The following is a 19,090-nucleotide window of genomic DNA, read 5'->3' as shown; positions in this document are numbered from 1 at the left end:
CTTTATATACAAATGGTGACACATCCAGGCAGCCGCGTTGACCAACAACCTCCCAGTGTATACGTATGATAACCCCTGCGTAGCTATGTACATCCTCTTCACGCTAATTCGCCACAGGGCTCGGGGCCGAGAATTGGTCCCAAAGTAGCAATATCTCGGTGGTAACGACACAATAGACAATTATCTCCGAGCCTATGACAACCTAAAACTCGGAGCGGCGAATATACATCATATAGCGCCGAACGTGTATGCAGTAGGTATGCATGATTTTAGGCTGCGCTCTATGGCTTTTTCTCAGGACTACAGCACTGAGGGCATTGAATGTTGATGCCTGGGATATGGAAGGGAACTAGGCGAGGGACGGAGTCTTTATGCGTGGTTCACACGTATTGTTAAGTAATAGGCATTCTGAATTTATTTCCTGGTTGATATAATTGACATTTGTATATTTGGTGCCCTTGCAAGCTGTTAATGGTATATAGTCAGAACCCCGAGAGGCGAAACTTGATCGTCTCAAATTTCCCTTCTGGCACGCCCCCCCAAAAAACAATAAAACAGACAGATAACCCAAAAGATCGATACCACAGGCGAACTTTTCAACGGAGAGAAAGCAAGGGTCTGTATAGCGCCGGCCTCCTCAACACAATAGAAGAGTCATCCCGAAGCATATTCGTGGTTGTGTAAGCAGAAGTCTAGGATTTGTAGATCAAGTGTTGATATCGTTTTTTGAGGGAAACGAGAAATTTGGATTGCGTACGAGCTAGCAACCTCTTTTGCATTTTCAGTCTCGTTATACGGCCGAATACCCGCTGATATTTCATAGATCAGATATCCTAACGCAATATCAGTCTTCTTCCGCCACTTACATATCGATGTCATCGATAATTGACCTAGCATAATCGCATGGTTTGATAGATGGGTCATCGGCCACGAAGAAATTCCGTGGACCAATATCAGCACAGATGACACCATGGCTATGTTTGAAGGCGACAGCATCGACAGAACTCATAATCCAACGATGTAAATCCGCTGAAAGGCCTTGTGACAATGCACATGAATGCGAGTATCTCGAAATCGGTGATATGGAAAGCGGATGGTCTGTGATTTCGAGGTAACCGAGGATGTTCGGATGCTTAGGTAGAGTTTGGTAGATAGGCCTTTTGCGGGTTATACATAGATCCGATGATTTGTTGTACATTTGTGGTAGCTGAAACGTGGTCTTCTATGAAATCATGAGTGGAGGGAGTCTTGATGATTCCATGGCTATCTTCAAAAGCAACCCCTGCTGCTCCTAGGGAGATGAATCGTGTCCCGCCCAATTGTAGCCAGAGGGGGCAATCATCCATATTAAGCTGAAATGGAGATAAAATTTGGAGGAAAGGAATGAAACTGGACTGAAACTGAGAGGATGGACGGGAGATCGAAATTGATCAAATAGGATTTGTACCGAGTCAGCCTCATAGCTTCAACCAATTAGAGATATAAGCAGAATTGCATGTGATGCTAGCCTCATTGAGATTTTGTCCACCAAACCGAGGTATAGAACACTGCAAAGGTATGGTGAAATGTAGAAAATATCGAACAGAGGCCTCATACAGAATAATGCTAGTAGCCTCGTCGCGATAAAGCTCCCGATTAGGCAATATGGCCCTAAATTCGATTGACAGCGAGTGCTGCGCCACATCCGCCACTCATGACATCATAGTAGCTACCGCGGACTCCACCGCCTATGAAGTGAAGGCAAAATGTCGATGAACTTGATCATTGACGTGAACAACGGACAAGTTCGTTTGAATGATATTTATTTGGATAAACTCAAGACATTTAAAACCATGACTGATATGAATTCGGCCTCTTTTCGAAATGCTGAAGAGCCTGCACCGTCCGATCATCGAACACGACGGCATCTCCTGCGCCGCGGAAGACAAGGTGACTGGGCAGTCTGGACCCTAGACTCAAAGCCCTAGATTGGAAATCTAGAAACCTAGAAATCTTGAATTCTTTGAAACACATTGGATCTTATTGTATCTGTGAAGTTCATGTGATTGCGCCAAGCCCTACCTAAACCCTATCATACGATGTTCCCTCCTAGGACTTATAATATCTTTCTTCCCTTCTGCACAACCCCGGAACATAATTTACAGCTGATTGAAATCTGTACCATGTGAACAGCATGTGTCTGAATCTCCCGATCGTCTCCGACAGCACGTGCTATCCGATCTCACCGATTGCTCCGAAGGGTTCCGGGTGTCCGAAAGCTTGACAGCAATGGAGCAGTCACAATAGCTCTCAGTTCCAACCACGGTCACGTAAACACGAATATGTTACCCATTATGGAGCCTAACAAGTGGACCTGCCGCAAACTCCGTTCCGGCTATCTCCTTTCCGCCGATGACGCGTGAAGTCGTCAGTGAGTCAGCAAAAGCGTGGACAATACCAATGCCGCATTTAGATAGCAGGGCTTGGTACCGATCCAGTGTCGATTTTGAATGTTTCACTTTGACCTAGTGTTCCACTGAATCAGCCCTGCATTGCCATGCAAACCCGGCCATTGAGCGCGATGCTCCCTCTGCGACGCCAGGGCCTACGAATACGGAATTCGTTCCCCTGCGTTGCCCACCCGGTCAGCCCAACGTACATATCTTCCTCTAGCATTGCGCTGGCAGTCAATGTACCTGGCCGGAGATGCCTCGCAACCCAAGTTGAAGCGCCCGCCGCAGCTCAGCAGTCTGATGACAAAAGAGAACGGGTCGTAATTCTTGGATCCGGCTGGGGTGGTTATACCCTTTCGCGCAGGCTTTCTCAAAAGAAATACGCACCAATGATTGTATCACCACGTTCATACTTCGTCTTCACTCCTCTCCTCACCAATACGGCCAGCGGATCCCTCGATTTCTCCAACATCGTCGAGCCCGTGCGCGATCCACGCGCCAAAGTGGATTTCATCCAAGCAGCTGCACGCGCAGTCGACCTGAAAAAGAAGACTGTTCTATGCGAAGCCACAGTTGTCAAAAGCGGTGTCACCGAATCACCTCGCACGGCTGAAAATGAGCGACGAACCGAGGATGGCCCGCAGACCACGAATATGAAGCCGATGCAAGAACAGCGCCAATGGGAACAAGGTGAATTATTCGAAGTACCATATGATAAGCTTGTCATCGCTGTAGGTGCCGTCAGTCAGACCTTTGGAACACCAGGAGTGCGGGAGAATGCAATGTTCTTCAAGGATATCGGGGACGCGAAAAGGGTCAAGCGGCGCGTGCGGGAATGCTTCGAGCTAGCCGTGCTGCCATTCACTACCCCAGAGATGAGAAAGTGGTTGCTGAACTTCGCGATTGTCGGGGCTGGCCCAACTGGCATCGAACTTGCGGCATCGCTGCGCGATTTTATCTACTCCGATATGATGGCACTCTACCCGACTCTGAATACACTCCCCAAGATCACCTTGTACGATGTTGCGCCTAAGGTGCTTTCGATGTTCGATGAATCGCTTTCTCGTTATGCGATGGAGACCATGGAGCGAGAAGGTATTGATATTAAGACCTCTCACCACGTCAAAAGCTTGCGCTGGGGACCACCTGGTGCAGCTCCGCCATACCATATGGATCCGAAGCGGTGCCTGACTCTTACAACCGAAGAAAATGGTGAAATGGGCGTTGGCATGTGTGTTTGGGCCACAGGTAATGCCATGCCTAAATTCATCACCGACTCCCTTGATTCGGTCCCCGCATACCCCAAAGACTCCATCCATCAAATCGAGAGCTCTTCAGCTGTAGCGATAGACGCCGAACACGCATCATGGAAATACAAGAAGGCTCCCAAGAAAGGTCCCCTTCTCGTCGACGGACATCTGCGGGTACAGTTGCAGAATGAAACAGGTCAGACAGCCGTTCTTCGGGACGTGTTCGCTTTAGGTGACAACGCTATGCCAGAGACTGGTGCGCCTCCTGCAACGGCGCAGGCCACCAGCCAAGAATCCAAGTGGCTGGCTGATCGTTTGAACAAAGATGACCTGGCTCAGACCCCGCCATTCTCTTTCCGTGACCTGGGCACGATGGCGTACATTGGCGACGAGCGGGCCTTGATGCAAATACCCCGTAAAGGTGACCGTGGCTCAAAGAGTCTCATGCCAGAAGGTATCAAGGGACGTACTGCCTCACTTATCTGGAAGACAGCGTATATCGGCATGAGCATCAGCTGGCGCAATAAATTGCGAGTGGCCTTCCGGTGGACGGTGAATAAGTTCTTTGGGCGGGATGTTTCGCGATTTTGAAGATCATATAAAGAGATTAGAATTGCATAGGAAACATGGAATTTAGGAAGATACTCTACCTCATTCGACTACCCTAGAAGCCTCGATGTAGGTGTACAAGGAAGAAGAACGTGACGAGACACGCCCCATGTGCTCTGTGGGACCTGTCAAATGGCTACCGAACCCCCAAAGCTCAGCCAATGACTTTGTCAACGAACATCGACGAGAACTTTCAATTTAGTTTCGGTGCGGACTTATACAGACCTCAAAAATTCTGTTGATATCCTTTTAAGTCAGGTGCGACGCTTCAGGCAATCTCACGTGGGCTACAGTGAGATGGCTGAAAGGGGCGGGAGAGGAAGAAGAAGAAGAAGAAGAAGAAGAAGAAGAAGAAGAAGAAGAAGAAGAAGAAGAAGAAGAAAGATGGGCGAAGTGATTTTATACCCCCACGTACCTTCCCAATCACTTTCCCTGTAGTTCCTTCCCACTCTGGATGTAAACATACAACACCACTTCAATTCTAACTATCTGGACTACCGTACAAGTCCAAGCCCAATCAACACAACACACTCTAAATACCCCGTTGATCTCTCACTTGTCACTTCCAATCCCAAGCTATAGCAAAAGCTCAAGTGAATCTAGATCCCAGTCAGCATGACAGCCCATCAGCCAGAGAATCGGACACATACCTCATAACATAAGGACAGATACTCTCCCCACCATATGAAGTCCAAATAGCCTGCTCCCGAACCGGTGTACCAGTCCGAGCAGCATTAATCATCAACTTATCATTGATGAAGATGCCAACATGTGCAACCTTGTTCTTGCAATCACCCCCTGTAGCCCAGAACAAGAGATCACCAGCCTTAGCCTGCGCTCGAGGATACCGCTTGCCCATACTAGAATCATACTGATCCTGCGCGACACGGGGAATTGTCTTCTTCAATGCCTGGCAGATAGCATATTGCGTCAGACCGGAGCAGTCAAACCCGCCGCCAGAGGGACCTTTGCAGCCGCCACCTCCCCAGACGTATGGGAGGCCTTTCTTCTTCTCAGCTGCAGCGATAATTGCCTTTCCTGTGCCGGTGCTGCCACCACCACCGCCGCTACCGCTGCATTTGGTGGTCACGTAGCTGCTACTGCCGGTTTTCACGTAGTAGTCGGCTACGTAGCAGCCATCAGATGTCTTGTCCCAGATATTGTTGCCGAAGACGGAGTCTCCAGAGGTTTGGCAAGTGACTTTGACGTCGTGCGACTTTTTATATGATTTGACGACCGCATGGCTTGTTCCGGGACCGGAGCGGCAGTTGACGGTCTCGCCGGTGATGGGATAAGCACTGACTGCTGTTATAGCGGTTGTGAGGGAGAAGGCAATGAGTGAAATGAGATGCATGGTGAACTGCTTGACTGTTCGTTTTTGTAATAGAGAGTTGCTCTTTTCTGTGGTGTAGAGAACCGAGTTGAAGAAGATAAATTTAAGTCGAGATGGAGGTTGAAAGTTTTGTAGACAGCTCGTTTACGCTATACCACGATAGAATCTATAGCTAATTGTTGTGTTCCTCGTGTTTATCGAGCTGATCGTCGATTCGTATTGCTCTTGGAGCAGAATGCAACCCTCCACTCGTATTCCACCCTCGGATTCGATACGATCATCGTGACAATTGCCCTGTTGACACCAATTGATCGTGATCTCCAAGATTGTTTACAAAAATAACAACTTCGAGGGATCTAGTGGACACTAACTGGAGTTTCGGTTGATCTTTTCTCGTATGTTCGTGTTCCTGCATTCATACTTCCCTCGAGGCCACTAAGAACACTCGGAACACGAGATTTACTATTTATAGCAGATGTAACCACGGTGTGGCCCGAAATTAGATGGCCATATTTTAGCTCAAATTTCGTACGGTTTCTAACTCGTAGGTAGTTTCATTTGCCCGTAGCTTGAAATTAACAGCATACCCAGTACTAAGCTGTGTGCATCCTTCTGTATCGACCGTCACTGAAAGATGCCAACGCCCGAGGCTGCATACGACGTCAACTTCCAAACTCGACTCAAGAATGCAATAATCCAAGATGGTCGTTCAGTATCCCTACTACCCTACTCAGATTTTTTATAAACTCTTTCATCGACTTGTCTTGTCTAGTATTTCCAAGCATGTGGCCGAAACTGAGGGGTCGAAGATAGTGGAAACATAAAAAAGAAATCCGAAGATTGGACATATTGGAAATTTCAACATTGCCAGACAAGATCTAAGCCCTCATACTAGAGTATCAAGACACATTATCTATTTCCATTCTGTCTGAAGGGGGTCCCGTGATACCCTATTTGCTACCCAAAAGCGGGGAGACAGGTGTTAAAGACTCTCTCGCCTTGTCCAAGTCACTCTGATTTCTAGTTGATTTCCAGCTCCTTCTCAACCTCCAGTATCAACATGTCCATCTCCGAGATTTATTCAGTCTACAAAGTTAAATTGAATATAGCCATCCAAGACCCCGACATGCCATCACCCCGATACCACACCATACTCTTTGTCCAAACAAATGCGCAAGGTCCGTGTAGCGGCATGAAACACCACGTCACCGGAGATATCGTCACAGGCATGCACTACGAGCCCGCAGAATACGATGATCCCGAGGCCGATGAGAACTTCTTCTCAAAGGAGCTGATTGGACATACCAGAGCCCTCAACTATCCCAAAAACTGGAATGAGATTCTCAAATCTATCCCGGCGCCCGGGAAGCAGAAGGCTTTCAACAAAGTGACGATGAAGACAGAGCCCATTAAGAGCTGGAATCCCGTGACATTCTATGAGCCCGGAGAACCTCGTCGGCCGTTGATCAAATGTACTGAATGGATTGAGGATCAGGCTATTCCAATCTTGATTAATGCGGGTCTGATTCAGTGGAGACATGAGCGTATAGCTGGTGCTTAACGTTGAAAGGTATATGTTTGGTGTAGCCCTCATTCTGATTAAATCCATGCGCTCTTCAGCAAAAAATAAAGCATGGTAACTGACCACTTTCCAATTTTCTTTCTGATTGATGCAAATTCCGCGAGACTGAATGTTGTGAGCAGCGCTCTAGAAACGAGTGAAGGACGGGCCGTCTGGCCAAATCGTTAATCTACTACACTTTCTGATGAAAGTCAAAGTGACCTCTTGGTGACAGAGAGAATTGCCGAATTCAGATTGACGTACTGGCTGTGTGACGCACGAAACAAGATAATCGATGGTGCTTGATCGACATGTGAGGGAAGAAAACCGAAAGGCCCCACCAATATCAGAAGTCGCGAATCAACTATACCCATGTCAATGGGGACCTAGTATGCTAGTGAAAGTGTATGTTGCTAAGCCAATCACTTAAGTATATTGGGCGCCCGGGCTGAGGTCTAAATTTACTTTGGATATTGCGCGTAAGTACGATATATAGTACCATCGGAGTAGCTCGATTTGTAGGCAGCAGAGGTAGGTTTTTGAACTGATCTATACTTGCAAATGATTCAAGCTCTTGACTTGGTTAAAAGCTCAGTCTTTGGCGTTCTACCACGTATAAGCCCGGTCCGCAAGGGCGGCATGTTTTTTTGAGAGAGAAGAGTTTGAAAATAAGGTGGATCATTAGGGGGGTGATTGATAGAAATAGCGCTAATGAAAGTAAATGGGTCCTGACTGACGGTTCAAGACATGTACATATGTTGTACTATAGATCGGCATACTGGGTAGGACACATTTCAACGGAAACTACCACCGGTACAACCCCATTCTCTGATATTTAATCGATGCCCTCTCTCATAATGCATTATATTAAAATTTAGATCCATACAGTCACTTTGAAACATGGATGCCTCCAAAATCCTCAAGCAACTTGCCTGCGCAGGAGATGCATTCAAGGAAAATGAACCCGGTTCACGAGAAGAGCTGATTGCACAAAGCCGTGCGCTCATAGCCGCACTCGAGCTGCCAAGTGAGTTTATCCTGCAGACTCTCTGGGCAGAGGTGAGAAGATCAGCCCCCATCCTAATTCGCCGGTAATGTACAAGCAAGCTCACACAACCGCAGCCCGCCCGATCTGCAATAATCCGACTCGCTGTGGATGTGCATCTATTCCAACATATCAAAGAAGCAGCTCCAGCAGGTCTCAGTCTGGAAGCTTTATCGCAGAAGACTGGCGTGGAACTTGACCTCCTTACCCGTCTAATACGGCACTTGGTCGCTGTGAACGTGCTTGTCTTCCACCCAGATGGGATCCACGGCACAGCACTAAGCGACAGTCTCGCCGATGAACGATATCAGCACACTATTCTATGCTGCTATGACGTCGTGTGGCGAACGCTCGAAAGCATGCCGGCTTACTTTAAGAACAATGCATACCGCTCTCCAACTCCGGGAGGTACGGACGGACCGTTCCACCAAGCGTATGGGACGAACCTGGGACTTTTTGACTGGATTATTGCCACGCCGTCCCAGCTGCAGAATTTTGATGCACTTATGAAAACCTACCGTGCTGGGAAGGTGAACTGGTTTGCGGAGGGGTTTTACCCAGTTTCCCAGCGGCTAGTCTGCGGGTTTGATTTGAAAATTGGTGACGCTTTCCTAGTGGACGTTGGCGGTGGTGAGGGTAATGATGTTGCTGCTCTTGTGGCGACTTTCAAAAGTCTGCCTGGGAGGGTTGTGGTACAGGATCGTGAGCCTGTTATTGCGAATGTTTTGAATGGGACCGAGGAAATGGCGTTTGAGGTGCAGTCCCATGATTTCTTTACGCGGCAGCCGGTCAAGGGTGCGAGAGCCTATTTTTTGCATTCTATTTTGCATGATTGGTCTGACAACGATGGTGTGCGGATTCTGGAGAATCTGGTTCCAGCTTTGGTCAAGGGATATTCGCGGGTTCTACTGTATGAGATTGTCGTGAGTGAGGAGAAACCGACGCTAGCGGCCACGACGATGGATTTGGTCATGATGTCTCATTTTGGGACAAGGGAGAGGACGGAGATGGGGTGGAGGCAGATTTTGGGACGAGTTGGGTTGAAGGTTGTTGGGATTTATACTTATCCTGGGGTGGCGGAGAGTTTGATTGAGGCTGAGCTAGCATAGTTCATCTTTGCGTTCTTTCACAGGTATTTCGGATTTCTGATTAGGTGATTTTATACATCTTTTATACATGTCAAATTCATGCGACAATGTTCAGAGTTCTGCCTGATCTTGGAAGTCTCCCTTCGCTCACCATACCTGATAGAGACTGAGAAGTGATGAGTCGTATATAATGCTATTTTACAAAAATGATGTTTTTGATATTCAATCCGACCTTGAATTTCCCTTCTTCCGCTTCGGAGTTATCTTTACCCTGCATGATAGTACTAATAACACACCAGTAAAGTAAGGAGGGTACTTTCTTCTATGATATCTCTCAATCTCCTTTCTCTCCATAAACTCAGTGCTATACAGATCAATTATTCAATGAAATATCAGTAGGTGCACTATTTATCGTGGTATATATATAGGGTGCAGTTTAGTTTAAGCATGCTTCAAGCCAAAAAAAAACCGTGTATATCCACGGGTGGTCTGACTGCCTAGACCAAATGAATGATGTCAAAAAATTCCGAGTGTCCCGGAACTTTTCACAAGATGTCGACCTACAAGTATGGCCCCCATAGGCCCTAAATAGGAAACTTGGTGTTTTTTATGGTGTAGTGGTAAGACATGCTGTGCTTTGTCCAACCCAAGGGTCTCCCCGAATTGGCACTCGACGCAGCCTGTTGAATGATATCCCTTTCTTTTATCAAATATGACCACTGTCGACACAAATAAAGACTTGTATACTTACAAGAGAGATGCAAATGAAGCTGAACGGTAGGAGTGGGAATTTCGAAGGGAATATCTTTGCTGAAAACATGAGACTAATGCTTTTCTGAGATTGAACGACCAGCATGTAATGTTCCTGAGCTTATTAGAAGGGAACTTGATACATCCTCTGATTGAAAGAAATCATCTTCGCGCGATTTCCGACATCGCCACTGGAACAGGGTATGTAAATGTCATGTGTCCTTGACAGGGAATCTCTTTTTCAATTCAGTCCATCTTTCAGGATTTGGTTGCAAGATGTCCGCAACGCATTTGACAACGCCCGTCCGTTCCCTTTGCTTCAAGGATTCGATGTCTCCAGTGCGCAGTTTCCAAGTGATCTGGATAAATTAAGCTTCTCAGTGCAAAATGTACTGAATCCATTCCCACCGGACGAGCTCAATCGATATGATTTGGTCCATGTTAGGTTCCTCCAACCTGGCTTGGAGGAGTCTGATTATCAACTTGCTGTGACAAATATGGTATCTATCATTAGTAAGCCCAATACTGCAACGAGCTAGCTATTACGAGAAGGCCCCTAACGACTTTCATCTGTAGAACCGGGAGGTTATCTGCAGTGGGAAGAAGAAGACTGCAGTAGATCTTTCAAACTGATGACCACCATACAACCACAATTGCAAGAAATTGTGGATGATTATGTTGGCTATGCAAAGTTTCACGGCTTCAGCCTTAATGCCCCTGAAGCTATTGTGAAGGCATGTGTAAACGCAGACCTCAAAGTGATTAGCAAGACTTTCCAAAACACAGTGAATGCGCCGCCCGAGCAGCTTTCTCATATTAGGTCTTTTTTTCGTCGATCGCTGGCAATGGTGTTGCCAGTTGCCTATTGTGATCAAGGGCTCGTTCATGATGAACACGAAGGGCAGACCATGTATCATAGGAAGATTAGCAAGGTGATGAGGCTTTTTGAGGAAGGGTTAGTACTTGATGATGTTTTCGCAAGCATTCTCTGCCAGAAGGCCTAGGTAGTCTTGGATCAAAAAAAGTCAGACTTCTAGAGAGCGACAAGCATAATAGGCCATCGCTGATATCATCTCAAAATCCTTTGATACATGAATTTGTCAGACATGAAAAGCTTTATTTCACATAGAGGTGAGCTCTTATAGCTAGAGATACATATATAAAGAGAAAATAGGCGGATGTCAAGCCCCTGTTTCCAGGGGCTCTCTGATCATCAATGCGAACTTCTGACTTCCCTCTCCACCACGCTCCGTATAATCCAGCTCTATTTCCTCGACAATCTTCCATCCGTGCTTCAAATACGCTGGCACTCCTTCCATTGTAGCTTCCAGATATATCCGCGCGCCACTGGCGTCTGCTTTCTCGATACCCCATTTGAGAAAGGCACTTCCTATTCCAATTCTCTGGTACTCTGGTAAGACACATAGTAGTTCAAGCACTAGCGGCATTCATTTAGCAGTCAATATTGTAAGACTCTAACGGGCAAAATGAGGTGACGAACCAATATCAGTTTCCTTGAGATGAGTGTTTCTACTTCGCTTTATCATTTCTTCGTAGAACGTGTAGGTGCCCTTGTTCAAATTTGGGGCGTACGCCCACATGTTCTGCACTTGCGCTTGCGCATCGTTGCTCAGACTTATGTCCACAGTTCTTTCGTACTCATAAACAGCTGGTATATGCCAGCGACTGTATGCGATGATATCACCGGCTTCCGAGTCCACACCCGCTAGAATATGGCACTCGGATTTGACAAAATACTCGAGAGAGGAGACTGTTTTGAATGTGTGAACTGCCAATGGATCACATCCCTTGTATGTGCTGCGCATATAATTGGACGAGGGAAAAGAGCGGATTTCAATGCCCACAAGGGCACTTAGGTCAGATGCATTGGCGTACTTGATTTCGAAAGGCCCAGCGAGAGCTGGCGCCATTTTTGGATTGGAAGTGCCGCGAGAATGAATGTTCAATTAGAGCGCAATAATCTGAATCTGTACATTTAATGAGACATCCGTCGATTGCATGACTCAGTACGGCCCCGGGGCATGAAGACGATGACTCACGCAGCGGTGAAACTGAATTAGGTCAGAGCATCCTGGACTTTTTCTTCCTTAGCGTCAAATAGTAAGGGTCTCTTAGGCATCAAGCTGCACGATATATCTATACAGAAAATGAAGGGGGCACTCCCGTTTTTGCAGATATGTAAGAACGTGAATCCCGAGCGAGCCAGCCGTACCAAAGCCTCACCGCTAGTTCCCGATCAAACGAAGACCGTTCCGGTGTAAGATTCCTGTTAGTTGGAATAGATTGATGGAGGATATTTTGTGACATTACCGGTGAAAGCAAGTACGGATGCTCGAGCTAAAAGCCACAGGTAGCGGAGGATGCTACAAGACATGGCTTTATTTTTAAAAGTGCTAGGTATTAAGATTTAGAAGCGGTCACAATCCATTACGGGTCTATATTGAACATCTATTTCATTTTTTGCCTCACGCCAAAAATCTGGACAATACGTTTCCCCATGTGGCTTCACATGCTTGCAGCATCTAGAAGGTCAGCCTCGAACGCACTCTGCACACTGGGTGCACTTTGTACATGATTCAAGGGAGATATCGCCCGAAATATGCACACACGCGAGCTACAGGCCAAGGTGTACGTTCCCATCGGCTCCTAGCTCGAGTCACCGGGAGGTTTCTCACAGTCACAACACGCAAACCCTTCTGCTCGCTAGTGGGAATCCGGATGTGTGTATAAGGGCTAGATCGAGCCGTGAAAGTTCTATAGGCTAGTGGAGATGTAGTTCTTTATTTTGAGAATCATAACGTGAGTAAGAATCTCAGTACGGTTTGATCTGAAAGACTAGGCTAGTCGGCTACCTCCCCCCGCACCGCATTTCTCCCCCTGAAACAGCAACTTCCACAATTTTGAGGCATATGTTCTCCTTTTCGCACCCGTCAACGCAAAGAACAAATTTTCAACCTCGGTGATGTTTTCACATATCTCTCGTATGAGCAGGCTGCGGATGGTGCCGGTAGCGCTCCACAAAGCCCCACAAATGGGCCCGGATCACAGCCCAAAGCCCAACCCTTGGGGGGCTATGGGCTGAACCTTCGAAGCCTAACCCAACAGACAACCCATTCGTGGGGGCCTTTCAGGCCTCCATGAAAGCCTGTCTGGAGGGCTCAACTAGAATGTTGTGATCGCTAATTATGACCTTGTTACTAAGTATATAGAGTTTGAATTCCCTTCCTATAGATGTGATGATGGGCAGATGATAGCTGTCTTGAGTGTGCTGCCGTACTGAGAAGCTGCCATTTACAAGATCTAGCTGGACAGCCGATGAGGTTGTTACCGGGAAGCCTTATGATATCCTTGATATCGTCGATATCGGATCCAAACCTAGGGCTGAAAATGGGGTAAAGGAGAGACAAGTGGACTCAATACTGATGATTTGATTCTCAGTCGCGGTGCCAGCAATGCTTCGGCGTCATCGAAATTACTAAAGACTATGCAAAAGCTGTGCTAGAGAATGGCGAAGTTCGCAGGGATGTTACGCAGAAGCGTGGTGATCTTCTGTTCCGGATGGCGTTCAACCGAAGTGTGAACAATAGTCCCACCATTACAGCCCGTATCGGCAGTGGAGAAGTCAGGTCAACAATGCAATGACCTTATTCAGAGAGGCTCTTTGCCCAGTACCATGTAAGTCCGCATGCTGATTCCCTGCACTTCTGATCAGGTCTAGAAATAATAGGCCTATGGCTCAAATAGATGCTATTTGGCACTACTATATTGAGTTGAACTTAAATATCAACAAAATCAGGTTTAAGTCTAATCACCTATAGCACACACGAAGAAATCAAGCACCCTTGAGTAACCTGATCCTATTCTCTGGCCACTATCTGGTTCCTTGCCACTTGCAAAACTAGGGTTGGCTTGCCAAGTCTCATGCTAGTTGGTATGCTGGTAGACCGAGATGCCGCAATGGTCGATTGGCATCAATCTTGATCCCACGAATGTTATGAAAGCTCTACAAAAGGCCGTGGTTGATACCCTTTGCTGGAACGAAAGGAAGTCAAAGCCTCGACATACAGATAGATCCATTTATTCGATACGACTCTTCTTTCAACCATCTTACACCATGTCTGTCCTGCTGAGAGCACCACGTTCGAATGTATTCAACAGACTTTCTACTATCAAACCAATACCACGTCCGTTCCCACCTCGATTTTCAACATTGACAAAGACTGCTGGAAAGGTGCCAGTCACAAAAGACCAGAGTTCAAACTCCTTGGAACCTTCAAAATCATCCAAATGGAAAAGAATCAGCAACGGCCAGTATGTCAGGCCATTTGATCCTTTTGAAAATATGTTTTCACTCTTTTGTCGCGACCCAGCCAGACCAGAGCATCGGAGCCTCGACGTCATGGTTCAAGTTGGCATGGAAACTTCAGAGCAAGATTCAAATACAATGTTGAAGACGATCAAAAAAGCATGGATCGGAATGCGCTATCTCCATCCTAGTCTTGCCACTGAAGTCTACCCGAAGGAATTCCGGTACATGCCTCTCAAAAGCCAAGCAGATATTGATGCTTGGATGAAAAAAACATTCATTGTTAAAGAGTGGGATGCGAGTGCTGAAGTACAAGGATGTCAAGACCTCGGCATCACACCTTCTGCCGATTCGCCTCTGCTATACTACTTCCCTGACAAGCAAAAGCTGATCCTCCGCATGAATCACATGCATGGGGATGGGAGAGCATGTGTGGATCTGCTACAAGATCTCTTCAATGAGATTCAGCGTTTGAACTTAGGTGGAGAAACTGTCAAGGAACCTTGGGGTGCGGAAGTACCCAAACTTGCTTCTGGCGCATTTGACACTGCGGGAATAACAGCCTTGGAAGATGACTGGTCTTCAAATCTTACCGCATCGTTGCCTCAATCACAAGCAAATGGAGAGGCCTTTGAAATTCCTTCTATTGATAATGCACACCCACCTGGACCGGGCAAGACACAATCGCTGGACTTTTCTGAAAGTGAAACATCTGAGCTTGTGGACCAAACCAAAAAAATGAATTTAGGAATTACTGCTTTCGTGCATGCAGTGCTTCTTCATGCAGGAAAGAGAATCAGTCCTAGCTCTGATAGTTCTGTCCATTCGACCGTTCTTATTTTCAGTTTCCGAGAAAAATGTACCGGCTCGCCTGCCAATGCTAATGCGAGAGCCGCTGCTCTGCGAATTGGCTTCTGGCCCGTACAACTGTCGATGTCGGATGACTTCCAACGCACGGCGTTTGGCATTAAACAGGAATATAAGGCTCTCGCTCGTCAAAAGTCTGCTGCTATTGCCACGATGGTGCCATATCTGCAGAAGTCTGTAGCAGTATTATCTAAAGACTATTTTAAAGGGATTCTACCCAGCTTCATTGGAAATCTCTCGAACCGCTTCCCCAAAACCTACGGCTCTTTCAAGATCCGGGACCTCTGGATGTGTGCGGTGCCGACCGATGAACGAATTTATCTCGGAATTCAGACTTTTGGTGATAAATTGTCTATCAGGGCGTGCTACAATCAAACATACCATACAGATGAGCAGATATCCGACTACCTTTTGCAGATCAAGAAAGAGATGTATGCCGGTCTGACATCTGACGTCGAAAAACTCAATTTCCTGTCGATGTTGAACTTGCAGAGCTAGTGCTCAAATCTGATTGAATAGCATGACAGTATGGCAAGTATATCGATTAGGCAAAAAGCGCTTCGATTCATCCGCTTGGTACTTCTTTTGGAAAGGTGCTTTGTTGAGTTGAAGATCAGTGTTTCTGTCAACAAATAATAGCATCTGCATGATTTTCGGTACGATTACGCCTCTGTGAGACGTTTGAAGCTTACATATATCCCTAAACCATCGACTATGGGCATGACTTTTGCTGTGCCTTCTAGAATAAACCCTTCATATGATATCAGATGCTTACCGATGTTCTTTCAATTTTACTTGCTGGTCAATTGCCCCTTTCTTGTGTAGTGTATACTATCAATTGTCAGTATGTTATTGATCAGGACACTACCTAGGCAGTCTGAAATAGCGCCCTACGGCAGTCTCTGGCCGCCAGTGGACCTTTTGCCAATAACATGTTTTGACCATTGAGCTCACCACCGGATTTTGATAACTCACCCCTAGCTTTGAATATTCTTCTATATATCATGATATCATCAGAGGTTATACAAAAGTCTCTCACGTATATTGTGCTAATCTTAACGTGATTTAAGAAGAATATCCAAGAAGCCGATAAAGAGGACCACTGACAAGACTGTTTGAGGGCCTCCTAAGAATATTATAAGGCTTTATAAGTGGTCATTCACTCTTATACCATCTCAGTCGTAAAGTGGAGTACTAGACTAAGGTGAATTAAGAGATCCAAGAAAAGCGAAATTCGAGGTGGTCTACGTATTTTCCAGATTCAAAAGATTGATATGTTAAGGATTCGATATTCGAGAGAAAGAGCCATATTGCTATATTTGTATCAAGTACGTCAATGTGTAATAGCAACTGTACTGATGCCAAAAAGTCTGCTAGTGCACCGGCGGCTGGCCTTTCCGGCTTGCATTATCGCCAACAATACACGGCGAGGCAAATCTTAATTCGCATGCATGAAGAAGGTGACTCTGCAGAATCATGATCGAAAACACGAAGTTCAATAAACAAACAACTACATACTACACTTTTGAAAGACCTCTCGCTGATGAGGTCCGGTGAACGTGGTGAAATTATTCGGCATTGGATCGCGTATTGTACATTGGTATGCGAGAACCAAAATTCGCCACGTTGGATTTGAACTAGCAGCAAATCAATTCGCTCTTCGTGGAAAACTTTGCTTGGTAAACTCAAGCGGGAAGGATACACTACCGAGATGAAGGGTAGTCATGGCGCGATATCCTAGATGATGGATCAGTATAGAGCACGATAAGGGGCTCGGAGATATGCAAGGGACTGAAATAGATGACGGCGAATTTGCGGTGTACGATGTTGTCGATAAAAAGGAAGATCGCCCGAGTATGAAGTCTACGTATGTATGTTGTATGATGTACCAAAACCTGGTTTTTACTTCGCTGATAGTTTCCCGGTTTGTTTCTCCTTTTTTTTTGACGTGGCATACTGGCCTTGTATTACCATAAAACATGAAAAAGGTATCAAATCACCCACCCGCTGATAATCAGCTATGAAATGGTTCCTCCTTATAGAGCCATATTGGCACAAGTAAAGGCAGGCGTCACAGATCCGGAGTAGTCAGCAATGATCGCTTCAACCGCTGCATACAGCCCAGGACCCAGAACGAACAGCCCAACCATCATGATAAAAACATTGAGCAGAGTCAAAGCAGTCTTTCCCAAACCGTTGAAAAGCGATCCCCGGTTGAGTTGCCAGTACGCGACAGCGAAGTAAATAAAGCCGAAAAATGAATCAAAGGCTGCGCTGAGCAGAGAAAGGAAATCACCCATGCTGGGAATGATCTCTGCGAAAACAAACCCGAGTATCCAGATCCCGACCATGATAATTCCCCATACACCCCATCCAATCACGGTGTGGCTATGCGAATGTCGGGATTTGCCGAGGATGCGTGTGTAGATGAATTTCCCCGTTACGTTGGCGTAGATCACGCCAATGACTAAGGTGGGGACGATCACGAAGCCGAAAGATGCTTTCTTGTACGAGACCACCCCGAGACTACCAAAGGCTGGGGCGGTAGCATATTGGCCGAGGTAGCGGAATCCGATGGCTGAGGGCACGATAAATAGGATGGCGGAAATCGCGGCGAGAACAGCCAATGCTTTAGGGAAATCCTGCGGCCGTTCCATCTCCGAGATAAAAGTCGGGAACAGAATTTGGGGGACCCAGAGGTAGGTGATATTCAGCACAGCGTTCATGCAGGCGACCCACGTGGTGCCTGGTAGAGGGAAAGCATAGGTTCTCACAGGCCCGTCTGTGGGGTAGTTGCCCCGGTATCCGTAGAGAGGGGCTTCTTCGATTCCGGCAAAAACGAGGAATAGAAGAATTGCGATACCCATACAGGCGGCTTTCGGAGGGTCAGCTTGGAGTAACTGGGTGACTTAGGAAGATGAACTACTCACATGAGAACATTGACATGAAGCTGATATGTTGCAACGTCCGGGGCATGGACATGACGATTCCCACAACAGCCGTGATGATTGAAAAGACGGCAGTGCACAATGAGTGATCTGATAGTGTATTCAAGACCTTGGCGCCAGTCAAGACATGAAATCCGATGAGAAGAATATTATTCGCAAGCATCATAAATGCAGAGAATACATAGGCAACTTTGCTCTGTCCAAATACGTGGTACCCAAAGTCGCCTGTGGGTCATTGTAATGTTAGTTTTCATTTTACGCAAAAATCTGGATACTTGGACTGCCGCCGACTCACAGATATCCATAATATGCGGGTGTTTCATGATATACTTGTGCATCGTGATAGACGTGATCCAGAAGAGGAGTCCACAAAGGACCATAGTGATGATTCCCGGAACCCATCCGAGGACGCTGAAAGCAACCCTGTCAGCTTCATTGAAAACCAGATTCCAAAGAAATGGGCACTCACGAAAGAGACCAGGACTGTGCCATGATGGCGAGACAGACCTGCTCCCCGGCAAGCAAGCAGGCCGTTTTCTGCCATGACATTGTTCGAAGCTTGATATCATGTTCATGGTCTGGACGAAAAGTGATGTCAGGTCAGCGTGATATATAACGCAGGGCATTCGGTACCTGCGGCGACCAGAGCAGTGATGGTATCGAAAGAGTCTGTTCCATCAGTCTCGGTGCCCAGGACGTAGCCTGGCTCCTTCTTATCGTTGGACATGTTTCAAGATGAAGGGGTGTTGAAGAAGGTAAATACTCGTGGTAGGAACGGACCCTACATTATAAACAAATGAGACACAAATTACACGTGGATCGAAGTTTTTTTTCTCTTCTTTTTTGGTTCTTTTTTTGCCTCTTTTGCCTCTTTTGGGCT

At 46.5% G+C, this 19,090-nt stretch overlaps 10 protein-coding genes across 10 annotated transcripts; 7 read left to right on the top strand and 3 right to left on the bottom strand.

The window, feature by feature from the left end:
* Window positions 1-1,745: 1,745 nt before the first annotated feature.
* On the top strand, window positions 1,746-1,967 carry N7500_004463 (uncharacterized protein; the record flags this gene model as incomplete). The annotated part of the gene is made up of 1 exon (XM_056675609.1): window positions 1,746-1,967. The coding sequence occupies one exon, from the start codon at window positions 1,746-1,748 to the stop codon at window positions 1,965-1,967; it is 222 nt and encodes a 73-aa protein (XP_056530609.1).
* A 569-nt stretch (window positions 1,968-2,536) lies between these two features.
* On the top strand, window positions 2,537-4,273 carry N7500_004462 (putative pyridine nucleotide-disulfide oxidoreductase; the record flags this gene model as incomplete). The annotated part of the gene is made up of 1 exon (XM_056675608.1): window positions 2,537-4,273. The coding sequence occupies one exon, from the start codon at window positions 2,537-2,539 to the stop codon at window positions 4,271-4,273; it is 1,737 nt and encodes a 578-aa protein (XP_056530608.1).
* Window positions 4,274-4,452: 179 nt separating this feature from the next.
* Window positions 4,453-4,688, top strand: N7500_004461 (uncharacterized protein; the record flags this gene model as incomplete). The annotated part of the gene is made up of 2 exons (XM_056675607.1): window positions 4,453-4,498; window positions 4,546-4,688. 2 exons carry the CDS (start codon window positions 4,453-4,455, stop codon window positions 4,686-4,688), a joined length of 189 nt encoding a protein of 62 aa, XP_056530607.1.
* A 192-nt stretch (window positions 4,689-4,880) lies between these two features.
* On the bottom strand, window positions 4,881-5,645 carry N7500_004460 (C40 family peptidase; the record flags this gene model as incomplete). The annotated part of the gene is made up of 2 exons (XM_056675606.1): window positions 4,881-4,890; window positions 4,942-5,645. 2 exons carry the CDS (start codon window positions 5,643-5,645, stop codon window positions 4,881-4,883), a joined length of 714 nt encoding a protein of 237 aa, XP_056530606.1.
* A 1,039-nt stretch (window positions 5,646-6,684) lies between these two features.
* Window positions 6,685-7,185, top strand: N7500_004459 (uncharacterized protein; the record flags this gene model as incomplete). The annotated part of the gene is made up of 1 exon (XM_056675605.1): window positions 6,685-7,185. The coding sequence occupies one exon, from the start codon at window positions 6,685-6,687 to the stop codon at window positions 7,183-7,185; it is 501 nt and encodes a 166-aa protein (XP_056530605.1).
* A 900-nt stretch (window positions 7,186-8,085) lies between these two features.
* Window positions 8,086-9,339, top strand: N7500_004458 (Winged helix-turn-helix transcription repressor DNA-binding; the record flags this gene model as incomplete). Its single annotated transcript, XM_056675604.1, has 2 exons — window positions 8,086-8,244; window positions 8,308-9,339. The coding sequence occupies 2 exons, from the start codon at window positions 8,086-8,088 to the stop codon at window positions 9,337-9,339; spliced, it is 1,191 nt and encodes a 396-aa protein (XP_056530604.1).
* An 838-nt stretch (window positions 9,340-10,177) lies between these two features.
* Window positions 10,178-11,072, top strand: N7500_004457 (class I SAM-dependent methyltransferase; the record flags this gene model as incomplete). Its single annotated transcript, XM_056675603.1, has 3 exons — window positions 10,178-10,269; window positions 10,331-10,581; window positions 10,645-11,072. The coding sequence occupies 3 exons, from the start codon at window positions 10,178-10,180 to the stop codon at window positions 11,070-11,072; spliced, it is 771 nt and encodes a 256-aa protein (XP_056530603.1).
* A 177-nt stretch (window positions 11,073-11,249) lies between these two features.
* On the bottom strand, window positions 11,250-11,999 carry N7500_004456 (GNAT family N-acetyltransferase; the record flags this gene model as incomplete). Its single annotated transcript, XM_056675602.1, has 2 exons — window positions 11,250-11,506; window positions 11,570-11,999. The coding sequence occupies 2 exons, from the start codon at window positions 11,997-11,999 to the stop codon at window positions 11,250-11,252; spliced, it is 687 nt and encodes a 228-aa protein (XP_056530602.1).
* A 2,204-nt stretch (window positions 12,000-14,203) lies between these two features.
* Window positions 14,204-15,760, top strand: N7500_004455 (uncharacterized protein; the record flags this gene model as incomplete). Its single annotated transcript, XM_056675601.1, has 1 exon — window positions 14,204-15,760. The coding sequence occupies one exon, from the start codon at window positions 14,204-14,206 to the stop codon at window positions 15,758-15,760; it is 1,557 nt and encodes a 518-aa protein (XP_056530601.1).
* A 1,538-nt stretch (window positions 15,761-17,298) lies between these two features.
* Window positions 17,299-18,937, bottom strand: N7500_004454 (uncharacterized protein; the record flags this gene model as incomplete). Its single annotated transcript, XM_056675600.1, has 5 exons — window positions 17,299-18,137; window positions 18,193-18,435; window positions 18,506-18,621; window positions 18,680-18,788; window positions 18,844-18,937. The coding sequence occupies 5 exons, from the start codon at window positions 18,935-18,937 to the stop codon at window positions 17,299-17,301; spliced, it is 1,401 nt and encodes a 466-aa protein (XP_056530600.1).
* Between the last annotated feature and the right edge of the window lie 153 nt (window positions 18,938-19,090).

The sequence above is a fragment of the Penicillium coprophilum genome (assembly GCF_028826855.1).
Source record: "Penicillium coprophilum strain IBT 35676 chromosome Unknown utg000004l_segment0_segment0, whole genome shotgun sequence".
NCBI classification, from domain to species: Eukaryota; Fungi; Ascomycota; class Eurotiomycetes; order Eurotiales; family Aspergillaceae; genus Penicillium; species Penicillium coprophilum.
Note: the sequence above shows the minus strand (reverse complement) of the source record. Positions and strands in the feature narration are given on the sequence as shown.